Source organism: Peromyscus eremicus, chromosome 6 (assembly GCF_949786415.1).
Source record: "Peromyscus eremicus chromosome 6, PerEre_H2_v1, whole genome shotgun sequence".
NCBI classification, from domain to species: Eukaryota; Metazoa; Chordata; class Mammalia; order Rodentia; family Cricetidae; genus Peromyscus; species Peromyscus eremicus.
Genome location: NC_081421.1, coordinates 73,938,079 through 73,963,430, shown reverse-complemented (window position 1 = coordinate 73,963,430; position 25,352 = coordinate 73,938,079). Strand labels below are relative to the sequence as shown.

At 37.8% G+C, this 25,352-nt stretch overlaps 1 protein-coding gene across 1 annotated transcript in view; it reads left to right on the top strand.

Annotated features, from left to right (window-relative positions):
* The window catches only part of Man1a2 (mannosidase alpha class 1A member 2), a 128,531-nt gene that overhangs the window by 62,458 nt on the left and 40,721 nt on the right, over positions 1 to 25,352 (top strand). The window contains exons 7-8 of the mRNA XM_059265959.1: positions 14,183 to 14,306; positions 18,129 to 18,222. Coding sequence (XP_059121942.1) covers positions 14,183 to 14,306; positions 18,129 to 18,222 — 218 coding nt within the window. The remainder of the gene's footprint in view (positions 1 to 14,182; positions 14,307 to 18,128; positions 18,223 to 25,352) is intronic.

Here is a 25,352-nt window from a genome sequence, read left to right as displayed (position 1 = left end):
CCATCTATCAAGACTTCACTTCTTTTAATTGTAAACTTTCAAAAGATTTGTTTTTATTTTTAATTCTGTGCAGTGAAATGTGTATGTGAGTGTATTGTCCATGGAAGACAAAAGAGCTTCCATGGATCTGGATCTCCTGGAGCTGGAGTGACAGGCAGTTGGTGGACACTTGGTGTGGGTGCCGGGACCCTGCAAAGGCTCTTAACTGTTAAACCATCCTTCTAGCTCCTGGCCTTCATCTCTCTGTGAAGAGCTAAGGTTTAATCTCTTGTTGTTTACATCAGCCCTAAGAGCATTGTCTTACAGAGCTAGTTTCTTGGGATGGACTTATCCAAGATTTCCCTATCTAGGAAGCTTCTTGTTTTACATTCAGTCTTTTTTTTTCCTTTCTTTCTTTTTTGATTATTTTATGTGTATGAGTATTTTGTCTGCATGTATGTATGTGCACCATGTGCATGCTCTGGCACCCACAGAGGTCAGAAGAGGACATTGGGTCCCCTGGGACTGGAGTTAAGGCTGGTTGTGGGCTGCTGTGTAGATGTCAGATGTGGAAACCTGGGTCCTCTGTAATAGCAACAAATACTCCTAACTTCTGAGCTACCCTCCAGCCCCATATGATTTTTTGAAAATGGGAAAGGTGTACGTTGTCATGGCCAGCTGCAAGGAAAAGCATCAGTCTTGTGACTCAGGCTTGCCTCTGAAGTTACGCAGAGAAAGAGCATGGGCAGGACTTCAGGCTTTATGTATGTAGTAGGCTATCTTGGTTAGGCCATAGTCTAGTGAATTACTGTCCTATAGCTGGACTCCTCTCCGAGCATTTGAAGTCTTTTTTGTTTTAAAAATTATTTAAGATAGCATATACCATATGGCATTTTATTATGGCATCTTCACATATGTGTATCGTATTTTCTGTTCATTCCTCCCACTCTCTCAGTGGCCTCACACATCACCTGCATCTCTATGGACTGACTTAGTTTCCTTCTCCTAGATAGTCCTACTTCCGTTTTCATATCACATCTATTTTATTGCCTCTCTTCTTCCATCCTCCCTTAAGATCTCTTTCTCTTCTCTCATTATCCCCTTTCCAGTTCCAAGATCTACACACGTGTGTTTACGTACATACACGTGTATGCAGGTACAAATATGTATGAGAGAACTTGTCCCTCTGTTTTGCTTATTTAATTTAATGATTTCCAGTTCCTTCCATTCCCCACAGATATCATTTTGTTTCATTTATTTTTATGATTAAATGAAATTTCATCGTGTACTGCATTTTCTTTATCCATTCATCTGCTTGTGAGCATCTAGGCTGGTTCCATTGCTTGGGCTTTGTGAATAACGCCTCAACACACATGGATGTGCAAGTATCTCTGTATATATTGACTTAGAGTCCTTCAAGTATATACCCAAAAGTGGTATAGTTGGGTCATATGGTAGTTCTATTTTTCACTTTAAAAAAATGTGTGTATGTGTTTGGGATGGGGTGCAAGTGTATATACACGTGTGTACATAGTGGGCAGACCAGGTTAACCTGAAGTGTCATTCTTTATTGAGACAGGATCTCTCACTGGCCTGGGGCTCGCTGACTCTGCTAGAGTAGCTGACCAGTAACCTCAGGGATCCAGCTGTCCCTGTTTACCCAGCACTGGGATTATAAACATTGCTACTGTGCCTAGTTTTTGTTATTGTTGTTGTTTTGTTTTTCACATGGGTTCCAGGCATCAAACTCAGATCCTCATGCTTGCATGGCATGTACTTTAGTCTCCCTAGCTCTGGTTTTAGCTTTTTGAGAAACCTCTGTACTGATTTCCATAGTGTCTGCACAATTTACATTCCTGATAGTGTACAAAGGTTCCCCATCTACTCACCACTGTTGGTTATCTGTCTCTCTGTGTCTGTCTTCTCTTTCTGTGCTCCCCCGCCCCACAGCCCTTCTCTCTCTCTCTCTCTCTCTCTTCTCTCTCTCTCTCTCTCTCTCTCTCTCTCTCTCTCTCTCTCTCTCTCTCTCTCTCTCTCTCTCTCCCCACCCCATATGATATTTACTCTAACTGGAGTATGATGTAATCTCAAAGTAGTTTTAATTTACATTTCTTGCATTGCTAAGGATTCCAAATACTTTTTTTTTACTTATTTATTGAACATCTGTGATTCTTTTGAGAACTTTTGAAAATTAACTTCATTATTAGCACATTTATTAATTGGATGATTTTTTCCTTTGGTATGTAATTTTTGCAGTTCTTTGTATATTCTAGCTATTAAAATTCCTTTTCTGATGTGCAGTTGGAGAATTTTTGCATTCTGTAGATTGTCTGTTCATTCTGGTGATTGTTTCTTTTGCCTTTTAATTTCATGTAATCTCATTTGTCAATTCTTAGAATTATCTTCTATGCTATTGGAGTCATTGTTCATATCTTGAGGTGTTATAACTGTTTGCCTCTAGTGGTTTTATACTTTCATGTTTATGTTAAGGTCTTTAATCCATTTTGAATTGATTTTTGTACAGAGTGAGAGATAGGGATCTAATGTTATCCTTCTGCATGCTAGGAGAGGTTTTCTTGGCACCATTTGTTACAGAGGTTATCCTTCCCTGAGTTTATACTTTGAACACCTTTGTCAAAATTAGGTAGCTGTAGCTCTGTGGGCTTGTTTCTGGGTCCTTTGTCCCTTTGGTTTACATGTGTGTTTTGGTACCAGTATCATGCTGTTTTGTTACTAAGGCTTTGTAATAGAACTTGAGGCCAGATTTTGTTATCTCCAGCATTGTTCTTTCTGTCCAAGAATGTTTCAGCTACTCAGGGCCATTAGTGTTTTCATAGAAACCTTACGATTTTTATTTCTAGTTCTGTGTAGAATATAATTGGAATTTTAATGGGGAATGTGTTGAACGTGTAGATAACGTTAGGGAATATATGTATTTCACAATATCAATTCTGCCAGTCTATGAGCAAGTGGGGTTTTTTCACTTTCTGGTGTCTTTGGTTTTTCATGAGTATCTTAAAGTTTAGATTGTAAATGTCTGTCACCTTCTTGTTTGTGTTTATTCCTGGATTATTTCTGAAGGTATTATAGATGAGAATTTTCCAATTTTTAAAGCAAATTTATTATTGTTATATAGAAAAAACTACTGAATTTTGTATGTTTATTTTGTATCCTGCTACTTTGCTGAAAACATTTATCAGTTATAACTATTGGTGAAGTCTTCTGAGTCTTTTAAATTTAGGACCATGTTGTGTGTAAACAGGAATAATCAGACTTTTTCCTTTTCTAGTTGTATCCCTCTGGTTTCTTTTTCCTGATACATTGCGTAAGACCTTGAATAGTATATTGAAGTTGGCACCTGTGTCTTGCCAGATAGTAGAGAAAATGCTCCTGGCATTTAGTATAATGTCTGTAGTCTTGTATATGGCCCTTATTATGTTGAGATAGGCTCCTTCTATTCTTAGTGTCTTGATGGCTTTTGTCTTTGAAGGGGTTTTGAACTTTGTCGAAGGTCTTTCTGCATTGATTGGGGTTTTCGTATGGTTTCTGTCCTTAAGTTTATTTATATGCTGTTACACTTGTTGATTTGCATATGTTGAACCAACTTTGCATCCTTGTAATGACATGAACTTGGTCATGGTCTTCCTAATATAGTCTTAAATTTGATTAGCAAGAAATTTATTTAGGATATTTATGCCTATATTCATCAGGGAAAGAAATCTATAGTTTTCTTTTTTGTCATTGTCTTTATCCAGTTTTGTTATTAGGGTAATACTGGCTTCATAAAGTAGTGTTCCTTTCCTTCCCTTACTGTTTTATGGAACAATTTGAGGAGCATTGATGTTAGTGATAAGTTTTAGACCTCCTGAAGGCTTCTCCACCTATGCAGCAAACTGAATCAGACCGAATTGGAAAGCAGGTTTAATGGGTAAAGCTGGGTGCTCCTGGGTAATTCCCCGGCTGCACAGAGAGGAGACGGGACATGAGACCAAAAGAACCACGTGTCTGTTTTCTGGGATATACCCTGTGGGAGTGGTCTTGTGCCTCTCTGGGGAGGAGCTGTGTTTGGAGGGCTTTGAAGGGGTGGGTTTAGGGAAAGAGATGGGGAGGAGAGTTGAGGTGGATCTTCCACCAGACTCCTTCCAGGAACCAAGACTCTTTGGGTATAGGGATACCAGAGTGCCAGGGGTTGAGGTGGAGCTCCCACCCAAACAGTTAAACTGTTCTTTAAAAGTTTGCTGAAATTGGACATTGGATCCATCTAGTCCTGGGTGTTCCTTTATTGGGAAACTTTTTATTACTCCTTCAATCTCAGGGGTTATTTTGGGCCTGCATGGGCTTTTTATATCTTCTTAATGTAATTTTGGTAGGTTATATGTGTCTAAGAATTTATCTATGCTTTACAGATATTTCACTCATGTTATAGATTTTCAAAGTATTCCTTTTGTTTCTTTTATTTGGACTTCACTAGAGTCTATAGTAACTCTTTTTTAATCTCTAATTTTAATTAATTTGAGTCTTCTCTCCCTTTGGATTAGTTTGTCTAGTTGCCAGTCTAGCTTGTTTTAAAAGAACCAACTCTTTGCCTGATTTTATGTATTTATTTCATTAATCTCTGTCTTTGTCTTCATTATTTCTTGCCATCTGTTTTTGGGTTTCTCTCTCTGTCTCTCTCTCTCTGTCTCTCTCTCTCTCTGACTCTCTCTGACTCTCTCTCTCTCTCTCTCTCTCTCTCTCTCTCTCTCTCTCTCTCTCTCTCTCTCTCTGTGTGTGTGTGTGTATATATGTGTGTGTGTGTTAAACCTTAAGTTGTATCATTAGATTATTTGAGCTTTTTCTGATTTATTTTTGTTTTTTGTTGTTGTTTTTTGTTTTTTGTTTTTTGTTTTGGTTTTTCGAGACAGGGTTTCTCTGTGTAGCTTTGCGCCTTTCCTGGAACTCACTTGGTAGTCCAGGCTGGCCTCGAACTCACAGAGATCCACCTGGCTCTGCCTCCCGAGTGCTGGGATTAAAGGCGTGCGCCACCACCGCCCGGCCTGTATTTGTTTTTTAATGTAAGTACTCATGTATCTAAATTTCCCTTTCAGAACTACCTTCACTGTATCTCAAACCTTTTGGTAAATTCTACATCCACTTTCATTTGCTTCTAGAAATTTTAAAGTCTCCTCCCTTCCTTCTTTAATGACTCACTGGTCATTCGAGAGTGTACTGTTTAGTCTCATGTATTTGTATAGTTTCTGTATTTTCCCTAGCTATTGATTTCTAGTTTTATTGAACTGTAGTCTAATAAAATACAAAAGATTATTGGGTTTTTTTTGTATAGTCTGAATGTCATTATTGGTGAGTTGAGGCCATTACCTTTAAGATTATTGAGAGGGGTTTATGAGTTTCTGCAATTTTGTTGTTTTTCTGTTTGGTTAGAGTAATTATTGTTATTATTATTTATTATTTTACTTACTTGTCTGTTAGTATCAGGGGTTTGCTTGTTCACTACGTTGGACATGATGGATTCCTTCCTAATTCTCCTTTGTTTGGCTACTCTTTTTCTTCTCCTTGAATTTATTCTTTCTGGTGCTCTCAGGAGGGAGGCTGACTTTCTTCTTCCTCTGTGCATAGTATTCCTTTAAATATTTTCTGCTGTGCTGGCCTAGTGGTCATGGCCTACCCTAGTGTATGCTTCTCTTGAAATGCTCCTATTTCCCTACCAATTTTACATGACTGCCCAGATATAGTTTGGTGAGAAGATACTTACCTTAAGTGTTCTAAATACATTCCATGTTTTCTGGCTTTTAAGGTTGCTGATAAAAGAGATGATGTTATTCTGATGTACTTACGGTTTATATACTTTTCCTTTACGGTTTTAATATTGTTTCTTTGTTTGTAGTTTCAGCATCTTGAGTATAATATGTATGTCATGGACAAGTTCTCTGGTCTTTCTTTTGGGGCTCTAAATCCCTCTTGTATTTAGATGTCTTTTTTACACCTTCTAGTTTGGGGAAGTATTCTGCTATGTGGTTTTATGCATGGAATGAGGGAGTGACATTTCACCTTGTGAGCTATTTACATACCTGTGGTTTATGCTGTTATAGTGTTGGTACTGGACATGTGTCTTTTGTCCATCAGACTAATCTTCATCACCTTGGTCATTTTCCCTCTTTGCACAACCCCGCCCTCTCCTGGTCACACTTAGCGAGCATTGCAGTCTGTGGACTGTTCCATTCTTTCACCATTGCATTTCTCCAGAGGGGTACAATCTGGGGTGGCTAGTGTTTTAGCTTGGATATCCCCAAAGTGCACTAAGAGTGTGGAAAACCACAGTGCTGAGTAAGTAGAGGCAGAGGAGCTCCCATTGTACCATTGTACTTTGAAGATTTCCTGAGTATTAGTGACCTCACTGGAAGGGACGCCACAGTGGCTATCTCGTATAACCTGCCTTAGTTTCTGCAACAGTGGACAGTAGGTACATGACTCTAGAGGTGGATTTACCCCTGACCTCAGGTTGAATGCTGTCCAAGTACGGGTATTTTCAGTTACTGAGATGTGCTTCTAGCCACCATGTGTAGGCCTGCCTTTGCTTATGTATGTACTTCCCTGTCTGAGTTGAGCTTCCTGCCACCTACACCTTTTGATTTCTCATTGCCCAGCAATCTTGCTCTGTGCATCTGCCTCCCTGATCCTTTCCTTTATTCAGGCCAAATTGAGAAATTTCTGACCTTGGCTGCTCTCTGATAGGAGCCCTGCAGGGTAGCTTGGTTTTTAAACACTAATATTTCTGTAGATGGTGGCCTGCACTGCCCTTTGGTCATATGGAACAACAAAATGGAATTCTCCTTCACCGATGACCCATTCCTTGGAAGATTTCCGTATGTCTCACCCAAACCTGTAACTGGCTTTGGTCTTGAGAGGGCTGTGGCTCTTCTTTAGGGCGAGACTGGCTGTCTCTGATCTGGCTCACCTTTTGGAAGTGCTTCCAAGCAGCAGGACTGAAGCTGTTGTTCACTTCTTCCCTGCACATTGCCCACCTCTTTCAGCAACCTTTCACATACTTTGTTGATTTCTGAAGCTCTCCCTTCCTTCAGCTTGTCCTCCTTTGGAACAGAATCTGCCTTCCCTTCTCCTTGTTCACACTCATTCACACACTCACATGGAGGCAGCTTTGGAAATCCTTAAATGCGTGGTCAGAGGTATCTTCAGTTTATGTAAATTCTAGGTTCTGTTTGTTTCCATTAAAGAGGTTGTTTTTCGCTTGTTTGTTCTCCATTGGTTTTTTTTTTGTTGTTGTTGTTGTTTGTCTATATGCCATGTTTTGTTGATATTCATGGGAGACCTGCCGTTTCCTAAACAGAAAAAGAGGAGGAATGGATTAGGGTTGGGGTGAGAACAGAGGTGGGTGGAGGGAGAGACTGGGAAGTGAGAAGGGAGGGAAAAACTGAGGCCAGGATGTAAAATAAATAAAACATTATTTTAAAAAGAAAAAATAATGTCATAACCTCACATTTGATGAGCAGTTAATAAGTTCACAGATCCTGGTATTTCATGAAACTTGGCAAGAGACATAATTTGTTAGGAAAATCAGTTTTTAAAAAGTGCCTTATCTCCTCTCCTCCATTCTCTTTCTTTCTCCACCCTGCTCCATGAAATTAAGACAGTTATAGGCAATGAAAAAGCTTATAGAATTTGTTATCCGCAGTCCTCTATTACTAGAAACAGAAAGGAAAATTCTAGTGATGCCAATAGAAAAGACAGATCTATACTAAGAAAATGAAGAGCAGTGAGAATATATTTAAGTCAATATAAAAGGCTTATTTTTCTGCTTTTTAAATTATTTTTAAAGTTTTCCCTGAGTTTTCTTTTTCTCAAGAAATTGACTATTCAAAGCAAAAATAGTAACTTGCGTTGTAGAGTCTATAGCACCCAGAAGAAAACACATGGTCCCACAGCACAGACTGTGGTGTGTAGATATGAAAGTACAGGTGCTTCTACATCTGTAGTGATGGGACATCCGGTAAGCAGTCAGAAGTTGAAAACTGCCGAAGTTCACAGGGTACTTGATGTAACTACTCATCAGCATAGCTGAACAGCCTAGTACAGTGTGTATTGTTTACCTTCGTGGCTGTGTAGCTGATTGAGAACTGTAGCTTGCTGCTACTCCCAGCATCTCTTGAAGATATGCGATCACATATCCTTAGTGCAGGCAAAAGTCAGAACTCAGAATTGGAAGTGTGGTTTCTACTGAATTCATACTGCTTTTATACTGTCCAAGAGTCATGACAGCTTTTTCCTTTCATACAACCTCACTTGTCGGTTCATGGAGTTCTTTTCTGGGCTGCTGCAGTCCTCCAATAGTGTATGTTCAAGCCTCGTGAGTTGAACTCTCAGGTATCATACATAGACTGTCTGTATACCATGGCAGTATTCTCACATTACATGTGAAGTGCTGTATGGTGATATGTACTATATAAATTAATAGTGTATGTTATAAGCCCTAGGGCATCATATTTGGATAGAGTAAGTCAACAGAGAAACTACTAGAGTATTAAAAGATAAAAAAAGTAACTTGGTAGAAAAAAAGGGGGAAAAAACACCAAAGAGTAGACTTACGTTGGTGGGAGTTGATGTAGTGTAGTCACTTGGGAAGTTTGGTTGTTCTTATAAAATTAAAATGGAATTATTATATGCCTCAGAAAATATTCTTTGTTTTTTATTTATATGTCCGAGAGAAGTAACTGTCCATCCAAAGTTTGTTCATAATAATTTTATTAATAATATTGTAAAACTGTGATGTACCCAAGTGTTGATTAGCAGGTGCTTAGCCAAATAGTTGTCATGTTCATTCAGTGAAACACTGTTTAGCAATAAAAAGGAATTGAAACACTAAGTCACAGCAATAAAATTCAAAGGCATATTGAGTGCAAGAGCCAGTCACACAACATGATGGTCATCCAGAGTTCCAGAATACAAATAAACAATCTCTAATGAGATAATTGGTGAAGGATGTGGAATGACTACAAGAAGGAACAGAGACATGCTTTACAGGAACTGACTTGATATACTAATGGTTTTTGTTGTAAAATGAATGCTTGCATTCTTGTATGTAAATTATACACTAGAGTTGGTTGTTTGGGTTTGGGATCGTTTAGTTTTGAAGTCCCTTTTACAGTGTAGGTACTAATCTCGGTGAGATGCAGAGGAAGCAAAGATCTCTCCTATCCTGTAATCCGCCTCTTCATTTGAGGTCTCCTGTGTGGTACAGCAGCTTTTTCCTTTCATACAACATCACTTGTCGGTTCATGGAGTTCTTTTCTGGGCTGCTGCAGTCCTCCTCTTCAGAAAGTCCTTGTCTATGCCTATATCTTGAAATGGTTTCTCTCCTGAGTACTAGGGTTTAGAATTTCTGGTCTTACATTAAGGTCTTTCATCCATTTTGAATTTATTTTTGCTCAGGACGAGAATTGAGTATCTATTTTCATTCTTCTAGATGAGTATGTCCAATTTTCCCAGCACTATATGTTGAAGAGGTTATCTTTCTTCCAATGTATATTTTTGGCATCTTTGTGAAAAAAAAAATTATGGCTTCCATTGTGTGGGTTTAGTTCTGGGTCTTCTATTCTAGTCCCTTGACCTGAGTCTGTTTTTGTGCCAATAGGATACTGGTTTTGTTACTATTGTTTTGTAGGGTAATTCAAAATTCAAAATACCCTCAGTATACTTCCTATTGCTCAGGATTGGTTGGCTATCTGTAGTCTTCTGTGCTTCCATATGAATTTTAGGATTGTTTTTCTAGTTCTTTGAAAAAGGTTACTGGAATTTTGATGATGATTGTGTTAAAAATAAGGTCATTTTTAGTAATATAGCCTTTTTATTTTTTAGATCTATTTATTAATTGCGTATACAGTGTTCTGCCTGCCCATATGCCTATAGGCCAGAAGAGGGCACCAGATCTCTTTATATAGATGGTTGTGAGCCACCATGTGGTTGCTGGGAATTGAACTCAGGACCTCTGGAAGAACAGCCAGGGCTCTTAACCTCTGAACCATCTTTCCAGCCCAATATAGCCATTTTTGCACTGTCAATTTTACTATCCCATGAACATGGAAGATTTTTCCATTTTGAAGCATTTTCAGTTTTTTCTTCAGTGTTGTCATGTTATCATTGGAGCATTTATTTGCTTTCTGAATTGTAGTGCTCTCCTGATTTTCTTGTCATGTTATATATTAGAAAGCTACTAATTTTTGCATGTTAATTTTGTATCCTGCTACTTTGCTGAAAGTGTTTGTCAGTTCTAAGAGTACTGTAGTTGAGTCATTAGATCTCTTATGTATAGGATCATCTTGTCTTTAAACAGGAATAATTTGACTTCTTTTGTTCCTGTTTGTATCTCTTACTTTTCTCATCATATTTTTCTAATCAAGATGTCAAGGATGTGGAAAATAGGGGAGAAAGTAGACACCCGTGCCTCGCTCCTGATTTTAGTGGAAGTGCTTTCTTTCTTTGTTTAATTGTAGTATTGCTTATTAGTTTGTTATATATAGCCTTTATCATTGGATTCTGTTAAATGCCTTTCTGCATTGAGATGATCATATTGCCCATATCCTTAAGACTATTAATAGGTTATATTTTGCCTCAATTATGCTGTTCTCTTCTTAATCACAGCTCATTCCTCTCAGTTCCAACTGACTAGAACCATAAATGATTAATACAAAATAGTACATGAACAACCCTGATAGACTCCTCTCTAAAACTTCAAAAGTCAGGCATCCATTGTCTGCACTGCTTTTAGCATTATTGTCTAAGTTCTCACAGTGGCTCATTGAGCTTTGAACATTCTAGCCCAAAATTAAAATCTTCCACAGTTCTCATCAAAATGTGATCAGGTCTATCAGCAATATCCCACAAACCTGGTATCAAGGTCTGTCTTAGTCAGAGTTTCTATTGCTATGATAAAATATCATGATCAAACAACTTGGAGAAGAGTTTAGTTTAGTTTATAGCCTTAATCCACCATGATGAGAAATCAGGGCAGGAGCTCAAGGCAGGAACTGCTGATGCAAAGGCCATGGAGGAGTGCTGCTTATTGGCTTACTCCTCATGGCTTTCTCAGCCTACTTCCTTTTATATCTCAGGACTACCTGCCCAGGGGTGGAACCACCTACAGTGAGCTGGGTCCTCCCGTATCAGTTACTAATCAAAGAAATACTCCAGAGACTTGCCTACAGGCAAATCTTGTGGAGGCGCTTTCTCTGTTATATTCTCTTTCAGATGTCTAGGTTTGTGTCAAGTTGACAAAAACCAACTAGTGCATCTCTTTTGTCAGATTTTAGTGAAACTGTATCTACTTCCTTTCTAGTTCCCTTTCCTTAGATGCTCTTTTCCATTCTTTCACTTACAACTGTTTTTGGTCTGCACTAGTAAGGTGTGTTTCTTGCAGGAAGCAGAGAGCTGTTATTAAATACAGTCCACTAGCTTGTGTCTTGTGGGGAATTGATAACAGTAGCACTGGGAGATATTGTTGGAAGGTATGTGTTGTTCCTGTCCTTTGTAGTTTTTGCAGTGTTTGGTGCTCTACTGTTCTAGTGGAGTTTTTTCTTTCAGTGGCCTTACAGATGTGTTTATCTTCTTTTTAATTAAAAAAAGTGTTTGCTTCTGTGCTTTTAAATTAATCTAATAATTTAAAAATACTAATATTTATTTTATGTGTAGAAGTGTTTTATCTGTGTCCATATGTGTACCACATGTGTGCCTGGTGCCCACAGTGCCAAAAGAAGGCATTGGATCACCTGGAAATGGAGTTACAGATGGTTGTGAGCTGCCACATGGGTGCTAAGAACCTACTCTGGATCTTGCTGAGCCATTCTCTAACCCCAATTTAAAAAGTTTAAATAATGTGTTAGGAAAATAGTTCTGCTTAAAACTATTTCCCAAATAAAGTTATTTCTAAGAAAGTTAAACATTTATCAACATTTGAAATTATTAATATCCTCACTTCATTCTTGTCGGAGTTTGAAAAATATTGTATGTATAGTAGTTTTAGAGCAAATTCTGCTTAAATGTAGTATATTCCTACTATAAAATTTTTGCATATTATAATGTATAGCTATTTAATATATCTTAGTGAAAGTTGAAGCTCCATTAAATGCTCATTCCTATTGTTCAGGATTCTGAGTTTAAACTTGTACATTGTGCGACAGCTTTCATTTATTTAGTTAATTTCTTGGATTTTGATGAGATAAACATGAACATCAGTTGTTGGCAAGCTTTGTTCTTAAAATTGCAATTCACTAGAAGCTTTGTTCTTTAAATACATAGATTAAAGATTTTGTTTGGACTTTGAGCAAAATACAAATTATAGGTGATCCATTATCAGAACAATTCAAAGTAATTATAGGACCTTAAAATGATTACTATTTAACTGTCAAAAGTTTGCCAAACATTTTTAATGTCTTATTGCTGATGTTTAGCTTAGCAGAGAGAGAAGTCAATGTTGTTTTTAATTGTTTTGTTTATAAGTATTCACTGCACATTTTTGCTACTCATGTTCTCTAATTATATATGGAAGCATTTTAATGTCTCCCCTTTGATCAGTTGAAAAAGCATAGCATTTGTAGGAAAAACTTTTGCTATTAGTTTGGGGCAGCTCATCTTTTTTTTTTTTTTAAGTTGGGTTGGTCTTCAGTAGTTTTATTCTTTGAACTTTTTTTTGAGTTAGAAATATACAAGTCAAATTTTATATTTTAGAATGCTATCTATGAAATAAAAGATAAAAAAATCTTGTTTAGGATTTAGTATTTTGAAAAGTATCTGAATATACTTTGAATAATGTTTTCCTTTGTTGCTTTTAGCTGCTAAGTTTTTACATGGTGAACTGTGGACTTGACTAGGTTTTTATGTCCATAGCTGACAACAGAATAATTAATTAGCTGAAAACCAATTGATCTCTAAATATTATGCTTTACTCCTAAAATGTATACTGTATTTTTTACATTTTCTTTTGTCCTTCTATCACACTAAAATAAAAATTTTGAAAATTTACTATGGTCTTACAGCATCCTTGCATGGCTTGGATGATATCTAGCTTTCTAATTGCGTTCTGTAGCGTTGACTTTCTAAACTCTAGCTACAACCAACCCCCTTCACTTCCCTCTGGGTCACTGCATTTGTTGTTTGCCTTCTTGAGAATTTTCTTCTTGGAGGTTTATTCATCATGAACTCCTCTGTGATCAGGACTTAGCTGGAATTTCATCACTTCAGAAACACTTGGTCTGATCATAATATAGAAAGAGCTTTTCTTCTGATGTGTTTCCTATCCTTAGTGTTCAGTATTCTGTTTCTCAACTTGAGTTTCTTCATTGTTGTAGTTTTCCATTTTTCAGTGACCTTATTTATTACAAGAACAAGTATATTATATGTCATGTTTATGGATATCTGTCTGCAGCATAGCAAGTTTTTACTGTTTGTAAAAATGAATGTCTGTCTTACATAGTTACTATGTCCACATTCCTGTTTTAATTCTCACTTCTAGCTATAAAAGAAAAAATCTTATAGTGGTATTTGCCTCTGATAATTTCAATGAAAAAATAGTTCTGTATAATGAAGGAACTGTAAAAGGTAGAACTATGTATATCTTCATGTAGATTTTGGTGTGTTCTTAATCCAGATCATTAAAGTATAGCATAGTAAATTGACAACATACAAGACCAGAGTAATATGCAAGTGTATAAGAGAACCATTAATTACATGGAGTTTTCTACAGCTATTAAAACCCCATGAGAACGCTGTTATTTGTGAACTGATATGAAAAGACTAATAAGGAACAATACAGGACTACAGTGCCCAGTCAGAGCAGTTAGTGTATTTTGCATATGCTTTGCTTATAAGAGGGAGAAAACTTTAAAAAAATATGGATTCCTTATGTATTTATACAATTTCTGAGTGTGTAAGAAGGTAATGAAAAGTGACTATAGAGCTAGGTGATGTAAAGAGAATGAGAATGGATAAAATATATTTGATGCATATTTTTATGTTGTCTTGATTTTTAAGACCTGGGTGTATTATTGATTCAAAATTTTTAATAAACAAAAGTTTAGATAGAAACTATTATGTTAGATGTAATAATTTTAAGATCTATTTAAGATGCATGTGTTCATTTTAAAAAGTTTTGCTCTTTCCTCAATCCTGTCTCTATTTTTATCCCCCTTTCACTCAGTGGAGTAGGTCGGAACTGGGGCTGGGCGTCTGCAGGTAGCAGCATTCTGGCTGAATTTGGCACATTGCATATGGAGTTTGTTCACCTCAGCTACCTGACTGGTGACTTGACTTACTACAAAAAGGTTAGTTATAAAAGATTATTTCCCAAAAGATCTTACTAACATGTTTTTCAGGACTTTGGTTTTTATTGTCCTTTTTCTCTTTCAGTTTTTTAAAATTCTTTTCTACTAGAATATATTTAAAGTATTTATTGAGAAGTTATAACCATTATTTATTTAAAAATTCTATTCCCATTTCTACTCATGGTTCTGAACTCCCTGACCCACATGCTCAGACAAGAAAACAAAATTTAAAAAGTTTAATAATTGCAAAGGAAAAGAGAAAATATTGCTTATTCATAGAGTATGTGATTATTCTACTGGATATTTTAAGAAGTCTTGGGGGTTATTTTGGAGGTTGTTTTTTTGTTTTGTTTTGTTTTTTGAAAGGAGGGTTTTCTTTATCATTTCCTTTTTGGTGAAGTGGATCTTTGCCCAGGGTCTTTCACATGCTGACTACTACTGAGCTATACCTAGGTGTTAGGACTCTGACTATTTAAATGCAAATGATTACTATGAATGTAAAACTCTGCTCTCACCTCAAAAGGTGTAAGAGATATTTATTCTAGAGCCAAATATGAACACCCTTAGCCCCTGGGAACACAGATTCAGGTTATTGCTGTTTCAACATAGTAACAGTTTCATGAATTTTTTTTAAAGATTTATTTATTTATTATGTATACAGTATTCTGTCTGCATGTATGCCTGCAGGCCAGAAGAGGGCACCAGATCTCATTACAGATGGTTGTGAGCTACCATGTGGTTGCTGGGAGTTGAACTCAGGACCTCTGGAAGAGCAGTCAGTGCTTTTAACCTCTGAGCCTTCTCTCCAGCCCCTTTTATTCTTTCTTTCTTTCTTTCTTTCTTTCTTTCTTTCTTTCTTTCTTTCTTTCTTTCTTTCTCTCTCTCTCTCTCTCTCTCTCTCTCTCTCTCTCTCTCTCTTTCTTTCTTTCTTTCTTTCTCTCTTTTTTTAAATTTTTTTATTTTTCAAGACAGGGTTTCTCTGTGCAGCTTTGCACCTTTCCTGGATCTCGCTCTGTAGACCAGGCTGGTCTTGAGCTCACAGAGATCCTCTTGGCTCTGCTTCCCGAGTGCTGGGATTAAAGGTGTGCACCACCACCGCCCAGCAGTTTCATGAATTTTTTATAATAAAAGAACACATTAAAATCATAAGTGAAGACTCCTGTTAAAATATATCAGTGGGAACATCAGGTATATGAGTTACAGCAGAATGGAGAGATGTCTTTCTCAGGTGCTGGTTGATAGCACTCTTAGCCTTTGGACTGGTAGAAGCCAGAGGTCTGTCATGACATTTCAAGAGGACCTAGTAGTCACAAGGATGTTAGGTTTCACACAGAGGTAGGTAAGGAATGGCTATTAAGAAGGCTAAATATACTCCCAGATAGTTTAGTTCTGAACCCAAAACATTCCAAATGTTTTGGAACTCTTGATGGTATTTTAACCAGTTAAACATCCTTATAGAGTCTTTAACATGGATGTGACTATTTCTTTTTCTTCTTTAAGTTCACACGGAAAACAAACATTTAATTGGGGGGGACTATAAAATGTCAGTGTAGACTTAAAATCCTTAGCGTCTGTCCATATCAGCTGCAAAGGGTAAGAAAGTGTCATTTTACAAAGATGCCTTATGTTGTCGGAACATAAGCTAAAACTGTGTTTAGCCCAAATTTAAAATCTGTGGAGGCAAGTTCATAGTGAGGACAGGGTAGCAGACTGATGGTGAGTGCTTTTCAGACTAGAAGGAAGCAGTGTGCTAAGCCGCTTGAAAGGATGCTCACAACAGTCCCCCAGTGCCAGCTTAGTGAGGGAAGAAGTGACAGGTGTGTCCGTGACAGACAGTGCCAGCTTAGTGAGGGAAGAAGTGACAGGTGTGTCTGTGACAGACAGTGCCAGCCTCCAGTCTCAGTTGGCCAGGGAGAAGCAGCAAAGGCCAGGAAGCACACTTACATTTGTGTTCAACTGTTGTGTTCTTTTATGTCAAAACTTTCTTGTGAGTAGTTGGGTCAGGAAAACAGATGAGAGTCAGTGTAGTGGCGTAGACCTGTAATCTGGGCATTCATAAAACTAAGGCAAATGAATCTGTTTATGCCAGTGTGGACCCCATGCTGAGTTTAAGAGTCCTCCCCCTCCCCCACAAAAGGGAGGGAGCTGATGAATGATGATGAACAATTCATCTAAAAGGCATAAGTATAGAATTTATAGAGTTTTATCAGAACAAAATGGAAGGGCCATGGAATGTGACAAACACCAGGAAAAAAAAAAATCAAAATCTTGACCAAATATCACCTTAAGAAAAGCATGGCTTCCCTTCATGCCCCAATTTTTGTAGAATAAGAATGTAAACTGAGATAAAATGCTAATAGAGTAAGATGTGATATCAGCATCAGAGCAGAAGAAAACATTACCACCAAAGAGAAGACCAAAGAGGAAGCAACACAGGGAAAGATGGGGCTTGAAATGTAGAAGGGAGGACGTAGAAGACAGACTGAGAAATGCTGTTAGAGGTACTAAAAACAGTGGACTGAGAAACACAGAATTCAGTGTTGTACCTCATTGCAGATGTCAAAAAGCCAAGTTTCTCATCTTTCCTAATGTCATTTAGAAGTGTCTAAAAGTGGTGTGTAGAGTTATTCACATTGCACTTGTGTATGATGGTGGCTTTGCATATGAAAGAATTTAGAAATATAGGTAGCATTCTTGAGCTTCTTGGTACCATGCCAAAACTCAGCCAAAAAGAGCATGATGAGAGTGGTTGTGGTAAACCTATTGATGTGCTCAAGTTCAGAAAGCTAAAGTATATATGCATGCCATTGAGAAAGAATGTATTCTAAGTCACTTATACCATCCAGGTCATCAGTCATATGTAAGGCAGCATGGATACGTTACCTACTCAAAATCTGAGTGACAAAATTTTAGGTATAAATAACTTTTCAAAAAAGTAAGACTACAAGAACTATGGGGCTGGAGAGATGGCTCAGACATTAAGAGCACTGGCTGCTCTTCCAGAGGTCCTGAGTTCAATTCCCAGCACCCACATGGTGGCTCACAACCATCTACAATGAGATTTGATGCACTCTTCTGGCCTGCAGGTATACATGCAGACAGAACATTACATAATAAGTAAATAAATCTTAAAAAAAAAAAAGAAAGAAAGGAATAGAATCCGTTTCCTCTGTACTGCCTGCTCCCCACATCTGAGATGATCAGATCTGACCAGCATGCAGACAGAGTGAAGGCAGTCTTTGGGAACATCATCAGCCTAAACATATTAAACATAGAGGTCAGGCAGTGGTGTCACACACCTTTAATCCCAGCACTAGGAAGGAAGGAAGATGGCAGGGCACAGAAAGGTATATAAGGCGTGAGTAAACAGGAAGTCTCTCTCTTCAGGCTGAGGATTTCGTAGAGGTAAGAACATGGCTGGCTTTTTCTGTTTCTCTGATCTTTCAGCTTTCACCCCAATATCTGGCTCCGGGTTATTTTTATTAATAAGATTGTTTAGCAATTCGTGTTACAATATAGGGATATATCTAGAAAATCTGTCTGATGTTTCTGATGGTCAAGCTGTATAATAAATAGACTGAGAATTTAAAATATTTTGTGAACTTTTTTATTTTGTTACGTTTATTATTGTTTGATTTTTTTAATAATAATATATCCTCTAATAAAACTAATGAATCATTTAAGAAATAGAAGCCCTCCTGACCACCACACATGATAACGTAGAAGGTGGGTGTAGGTTCCAAATGATGGCCAAACCACAGAGCGTAGGCTAATAGAAAGCCTTTATGATCTTAATTACATTCTTAATTTCATTTTGATTAGGTCATGCACATTCGGAAACTACTGCAGAAAATGGAACGCCCAAATGGTCTTTATCCAAACTATTTAAACCCAAGAACAGGGCGCTGGGGTCAGTGTAAGTATTTCTAGTGCAACTGCTGACGTGCTAAAAAGGTTGTTTGAAAAGTCTTTGCTTGATGTGGTGAAAGGTACACCATGTGGAATTAAAACCCCAGTCTAGGCCTGACCCTACCAGTGTTCGACTAATGCTGCTTCTGTCCATTAGTTTCTGATCTTTTAAAGCTACTTAAGTTGAGTTTTTATTTGTAAAAAGGAAGCATTGGTAAGGTGTCTCACAAGAATATTTTGTTACTTACCTGTAAGTACTTTGCTGAAATATGTTAAGAAGGATAATACATAGTAATTAATCATATCTTTTAAATAAGAGATAAGAATTTTTATATGAGTAGTTCAGAATACACATTAACTGTATAAATTATTGGAAAAGAGGACAGTTGCCATGGACAGACTATATTTAGTCATTCATTTAAGAAAAGGTATCACACATCTGTTATTTATTAGGCTCTTGTATGAGACTAAAGATAGTAGAAGAATTAGGGTTTAATTTGATTTGGGGGCGTTCCCAAGCTAGCAGATAGGTAGAAACACTTAAAGTGGTTGGACTATAATGAGATAAATGTAATAAAAGAAGTGTACTAGTTAATATGAAACCAGTAGAAATGATTGCTCTCCTGGTGGAAAAATGTTTTGTTGCAGAGCTTAATAGTATCAGGGCTTTAGAGTTCATCTTTGAAGATTTTGAGTCTCAAACAATAAATGTTCATGTGGAAATGTTGAACTTAAAATTTTAGTAATTAAGGTTTTTATAAATGCAATTCTCTTTTTAAAAGCAACAAGTAACAACTTTGTCCCTAATAAGTCATGTTTGGGTTATTACTGAAATTAACAATAGTGTAGTGAAGCAGTAAATGAGAGACGAAGGTGACGATCATTTAATTTGAAGTATTGGGAGCACTGCTAGCTCTGTCTGTGAGAGTCATGTGAGTCTGAATACCGGAGATGAAGGTGTTTGCAGGGGTTGTCTTGCAGGCTCCTTTTCAGGAAATTGCTCATAGACCCCAATCATGTATTTTCTCCTCTCCTTTCTCTAAGAGCTAATGCTCATAATGAATGAATATTTTTGAAGAAGCAAAACATTTTGAGAGCTGCATTTATAAAACAAAATGTAGTTTTCTTATGCTATAGATGAGTGACTAGATTGGATGCCTACTTAGTAATTTCAGTGAATCAGATTGTAGAATTTACTCCCTTAAAGTATTAATTAAGATTTGGAACTTCTAATATTGTGGGAAAATTGTGCTCAGTTTCTCCAGTATCTCATGGCAGTATATATTTTATATGGTATAACTATTTCAATGTCTATGATGAAAAACATAAACTAAATAATGGTTGCCAGAAGCATAAGATGTCAGTTTAACCATATATAAAGGTTATTCTACATTTCATAACAATTAAAAGGCAAATTTTATAATAAGAAGATGAACGTATTTGGGAAATTATTTTCATATACTTTCTATATGATGGCCTCTTATAAGATCATAAAAAATAGGTGATCACTCAAAGAATGCTGAGGTAAGAAAACTTAATTCAGAAAAGAAAACATAGGTAATCAATGAGCCAATATTGTTTAGTTCTAAAGGTATGAAAATAAGTGGTGCTTGGAGACTGACTGCTTTCTGGGACATTTCTTTCAGTGTAGACTCCTGCTGCTGTGCTCATGTTTGTAAAGGCAGTCTCTGTAGACTTCTACCCAGATACCGGTATCTTCCCCATTTCACTGTGCCCATGATTTCAGTGTAGACTCCTGCTGCTGTGCTCATGTTTGTAAAAGTAGTCTCTGTAGACCTCTGCCCAGATACTGGTATCTTCCCCATTTCACTGTGCCCATGATTTCAGTGTAGACTCCTGCTGCTGTGCTCATGTTTGTAAAGGCAGTCTCTGTAGACCTCTGCCCAGATACCGGTATCTTCCCCATTTCACTGTGCCCATTTCAGTGCACTTTTGAAGAGAGGCACAGTTCTTTGACTGTTAGGTTGATAAAGCAAATTAAAACCCCTGTATGCCCAGTGTTTCAAAGAATGTTAATGTTTTTATGCCTTCTGAATCTAGCAATTACCTGGTTTATTCCTGGGAAAATTTAAGAGCTATGAACTTTATTTACTGAACCTAGGATTTATTTACAGTTGCAATAATTTTGAAACATTCTAAAAAGTTTTTATCCAAAAGAACTTTCACTAAACAAATGGTAGGCAATTGGTGAGCACTTGAAACATTACTATTATACTTACGAAACTATGCTTTAAACTTATTTATTATTTTTAATATTTTTTTAGAACTTTATACATGAGCAGTGCCTCCTCATTGCTCCTGCCCCTCTTCTTCCCTCTAGCTCACGCCATGTCCTTTCCACTGACATTCATGATCTCTCTTTATGTATGTACATATGTATATATTATGTGTGTATCCATTTAGTTTTGCTTTTATGTACATGTGACTAGGGCTGACCACTTGGGATTGGACAACCCATGTGGGAGCTCATCTCTGGAGGAAACTGATTCTTCCTCTCTTAGTAGCCACTGACTGTCTGGAGCTCCTCATGTAGGAGTGGGATCACTTGTAATTCTCCTGTCTGCATTGGCATGTCCACTGGTGGTGTCATTGTGAGGCTCTTGAAAGTTCTTGGGCGTGTTTTCTTTGTCATGTCTAGGGGATATTATGTAACAGCAGATGCACTAGGCCTGGCTTTTATAATCTTTTCACCTCCCTTTCCATGATTTTCCCTGAGCCTTAGGTGTAGGGGTTATGTTGCAGATGTATCATTTGGGGTTGGGTACCCCACAGTCACTTATTCTCTGCATTTTGACTGGTTGTGGATCTCTGTAATAGTCTCTGTCTGTTGCAAAATGAATCTTTCATGAGGAGGGAAAGCTACACTTTCCTGTGGTTGCAAAGATAAGTATTTAGAAAACAGAAATTGCATTGGTTTAGGAACCTGGCAGTCAACGGTTCTCTCGGTCTGTGACCTCTCCAGCCATAGGGAGTTGGCTAGGGTTACAGTACTAGACATGAATTCCCTCCTGTTGGCAAGCTTTAAGTCCAGTTAGACAGGTGCCTCATTATTCCCAAGGTAAAAGTACCACTGTTGTGCCGTTGTGGCTATCTTGTGGGTCCAGCATTGCTGCAGTTCATTGGCATTACAGCTGGGTAGAACTACCAGCTGTTTCCCTCCCTGGGCATCTTGAATAACACCGTCCCCATAGTATGAGAGCCGCTCCTGGGAGGAAGCCTCCCTGTCAGTCCTGCTTGAGTCCCTAAGTCCTTTGTCTGAAGAGTGTGGTGTCTTCAGTGATAGAGCCTTACCTTCAGATCCTGGTAGGAAGCAGAAACTGCATTGGTTTAGGAACCTGACAGTAGAAGGTTCTCCTTTCAGAGAAGCAGCTGTGCTTACCACTGTAATACCAACATGCTTTTTCTTTGATAAGCTCTAAAGAAAAAACTTGATAAGCACTTGGAAAACACTGAAGATGAACTCTTACTTGTATCATCTATGAAACTGATTTCAAAGTGGATTTTAAAAATACAACCAAACTTAAGAGCCCGAACTACAACACCCTTAGGTGAATATCCAGGCCAGTAGATTCCTCAGTATGATGCCGAGACTAGATAACCATAGGAAAACAAGTCAGACTTAAATAGAATTGAAAATTTGTGCATTGAAGGATACCATCATGATTTAGAGATAACCCACCAAACAAGAGTTACATATATGGTCAGGGTATGTTTCCACAATATATTAACTCCTACAACTCAACAAGAAGGCAACATAAATGAAAAATAGACCAAATGATTTGAATAGTTATTTTTCCCAAGAAGATATGCAGATGGAAAATAAGTAAATGAAAACTATTTGATGTCCTTATGGAAATGCCAATGAAAACCACTGTGAGATACCTACCATTTCACAGCTACCATAGTGGCTGTAATCAGAAATAAGCCTTGGCAAATGTGGAGAAATTAGTGCACTTGTCATTTCTTGTGGGAACTGGAAACCTTGCAGCCAGAGAAAAACCCGGGCAATTTCCAAAAAGGCAGACAGAATCCCCTAATGAAACAGGATTCCAAACATAATTCCACCAAATGCATGGGAAACAGACTCAGATGTTTACATCCCAGTGTCCCCAGAAGCCAGGAGATGGAAATGAGCTGCTCTGGATGTCATTTGACTTATAGAGGTTCAGTTACTGGAGGCACTGGCCCAAGGGTGACAGTACTGATCTGGTGGAACATTTAGGATGTGAAAAAGTTCCAGGAATGGGTAGTGGTCATGTTTACCCAACTCTGTGAACATGACTGCTGTTACTGACTAGAACATTTTACAGTGGTACACAGGTACAAAGTAGTTGGGTCATTTGGAGCCCTGTCTCCAGAAGGGGTTGGTGCTGGTCTTGTGGAGGAGGTAGCTTTTATGAGGGTGGGTTGTTGCGGAGTAAACCCACCCCTGTCTGTCAGTTCCCTTTCTGATTACTTTCTATGCAGTTATATGGTCAGATTGCCTTCATCAAAGTTGAGTAGATGCTGACACCATGATCTTGAATCTTCAAAATTGTGAACTAAATAAACTACTTTTCTTTATTAGTCCTAGATTTAGATATTTTGTTACAGTGGCAGGAAATGGACATAATCTAAGTGTCTTAATAGTGAATGAATAAACAAAATATGGTATAAGCATACAATGTAATATTATTCAGTGATTTTAAAAAAGGAATGATACATGCTACAATATATGTGAGACCTTTGAAAACAATATGCTAAATGAACAGAGACAACCACACAACACACACCCACATATATCATATATCACGTCATGTCATATCATATATCATGTCAACATATATATGTGGTTGCACTTATGTCAATACTCAGATTCGTAGAGACAGAATGTGGGCTAGAGGCTAGCAGAGGCTTCAGTGAAAGAGCAATGGAACTAGATTACATCTGTAACCCAACAGTCCAGGAGCAGAGACAGGAGGGCTGTAAGTTTCAAGCTAGCCTGAACTACAGAGTGAGTTGTAGTACAGCCTGGGCTTTATGTGAAACCGTGTCTCAAAACCAAACCAAATTGAAACCAAAGGAAAGACAAGAGAAGGAACAACTTGCTGACGGTCCAGGCCCGTATTTTATTTTATGTTTTTGCAGGGAGAAGGGGAGTGGCAGAAAGGTCTCTGAGAACCAGAGACTTCTGTCTGCTTACAAGCTAGGGTAGTTATAGGGCAGATGCAAGGGTTGGAAGTTGCTTTTTTTGGTGTGCAGTTGGCTGTTGCTGGTGGTAACCAGTGAGCAGTCAGTTAAAGGTTAGGTGATCAGTAAGCGTTTCTTCTGCCTGGCCATTACTAGGTCCACAGGGAGGGAAGTCAAGAATCTAGAGACAGGTTACGTTACACCTAATTACTATATTCCTGTAGTTACTGGAATTGTCACAGTTCAACCAAAATGTAAAACCAAGTTTTACAGAACAGCTCAGCCCTGGCTAACACAAATGAACAAAACGGGATAAAGAGAGTGACAAGTTGTTTGCACACGGTTTCAGTCTGTGGTGATGAAAAGTTTCAGGAGCGGTAGTGATCAAGTCACCCATTGAACGCAGCCAGTTCACTGACTAGCACACTTCACAGTGGTGCTAGTGGCATAGTTCGTGTTATGCATAGTCACCACAATAAAAGTCCTGGTCAAAAAGGAGAACTCATTTGTCACTGTTTTTCTCCACAAAATAAATTGAAATTACTTTGTAATATATTCATCGTCAGCAGTTATTAATTTTGAGAATGCTAGAGAAAGTGCTATCACTGGGTGTTTTGGCAGACAGATTTAAAACCTTAGCAAACTGGCCTCATATTCCGTTAGCAGCTGCAATCCCTACTAAATTGTCTTATTTGTTCTTTTTTGTGTTTTTGTATGTTTTATATCAGCTCTGGAAAGTATCAAATTCCATAATTATCTTTGAGCAGTATACATCTGTCATATCTATAAATAGGCTGCAAAACAAACATTTAATTGAACTGAAAGTTAACCATTCAGCTTTGGCTAACTGTATTATAATTAGAGTGATGATAATGTCTGATATGCACATAGCAATCAGAGAGTAATTGCTAGTAATAACTTTCAGGATAAGGACTTGGCAACAGACTTCAAAGAATATCACAAGGAACCTCAATTTGAAGGCAAATCATTGGTTCCTTCCCTTTTTACTTCAGTCTCTCATTTTTAAGTACAGTGATTAGCCTGTGCCATTTAATGATTTAAAGTGAAACCAGTCTAGGAAGCCAGCCACTACCAGTTCATTAAGTTTTCTATTACTAACTTTAAGATTGTGGAAAGACCGGAATAGGTCTAGTGTTTGGAGTTACAGTACAAACTCTGGCTTTCCTGCTTCAAAGTTTAAATAAAGGGTTGAACTTCTGTGCCTCTGCTATTTCTCCTGGTGAGTTCTTTAGTCTGAAGCTCATGTGGGTCATATTTGTGAGGCACTGTATTTGAAAATGCTTCACACTAGCTTGTATTCTAGAAGTCTGTTTGGAGCTGCTTTTAGAAAGAGCTTCTGTTAGAAACATCCCCTCAGACTGCTTGACCTGCTGAGGTGAATGAGTGAGCGGCTGGTCTACTTTAAAATGCATCCTCACTTTCTGATTATCAGAAGAATTTTGGAATGCGTGGCTCATCAGATCTGACACATAGACAGTCCCAAGTCAGTGGTTCAAGTAGAGAAGCCAGACCGTCAAGTGATGTTATAGTTTCAAATCTTAAGTAGACCTTGGATCTCTAGCTTCTGCAGTTTTTCCCCAGGCCAGCTGCCTGGGAAAGCTTGAGTGGACCCGCAAGAAGACTGAGACCAAGTCACATGAATTAAGTAACTTGTTACATCAGTAAACCCTAACAGGAGTGCATAGATAGAAAAACACATTTCCTGATCCGTAGAGCTAAAGAAAGACTGGCACCTTCTCCCTTCTGTTTCATTTCCTTTAATCCTATTTGTGAGTTGTTGGTTTTTTTCCCCGTGCTTGGCAATCCTTTCTTATATCTATACCAAATCTAGAAAATGGCACATGACACCAAAGTGTAAAACCCTTGAAAAACAAAAGTATTACTTTAACACAGTTACTGGGGCTGGAGAAATGGCTTAGTGGTTAA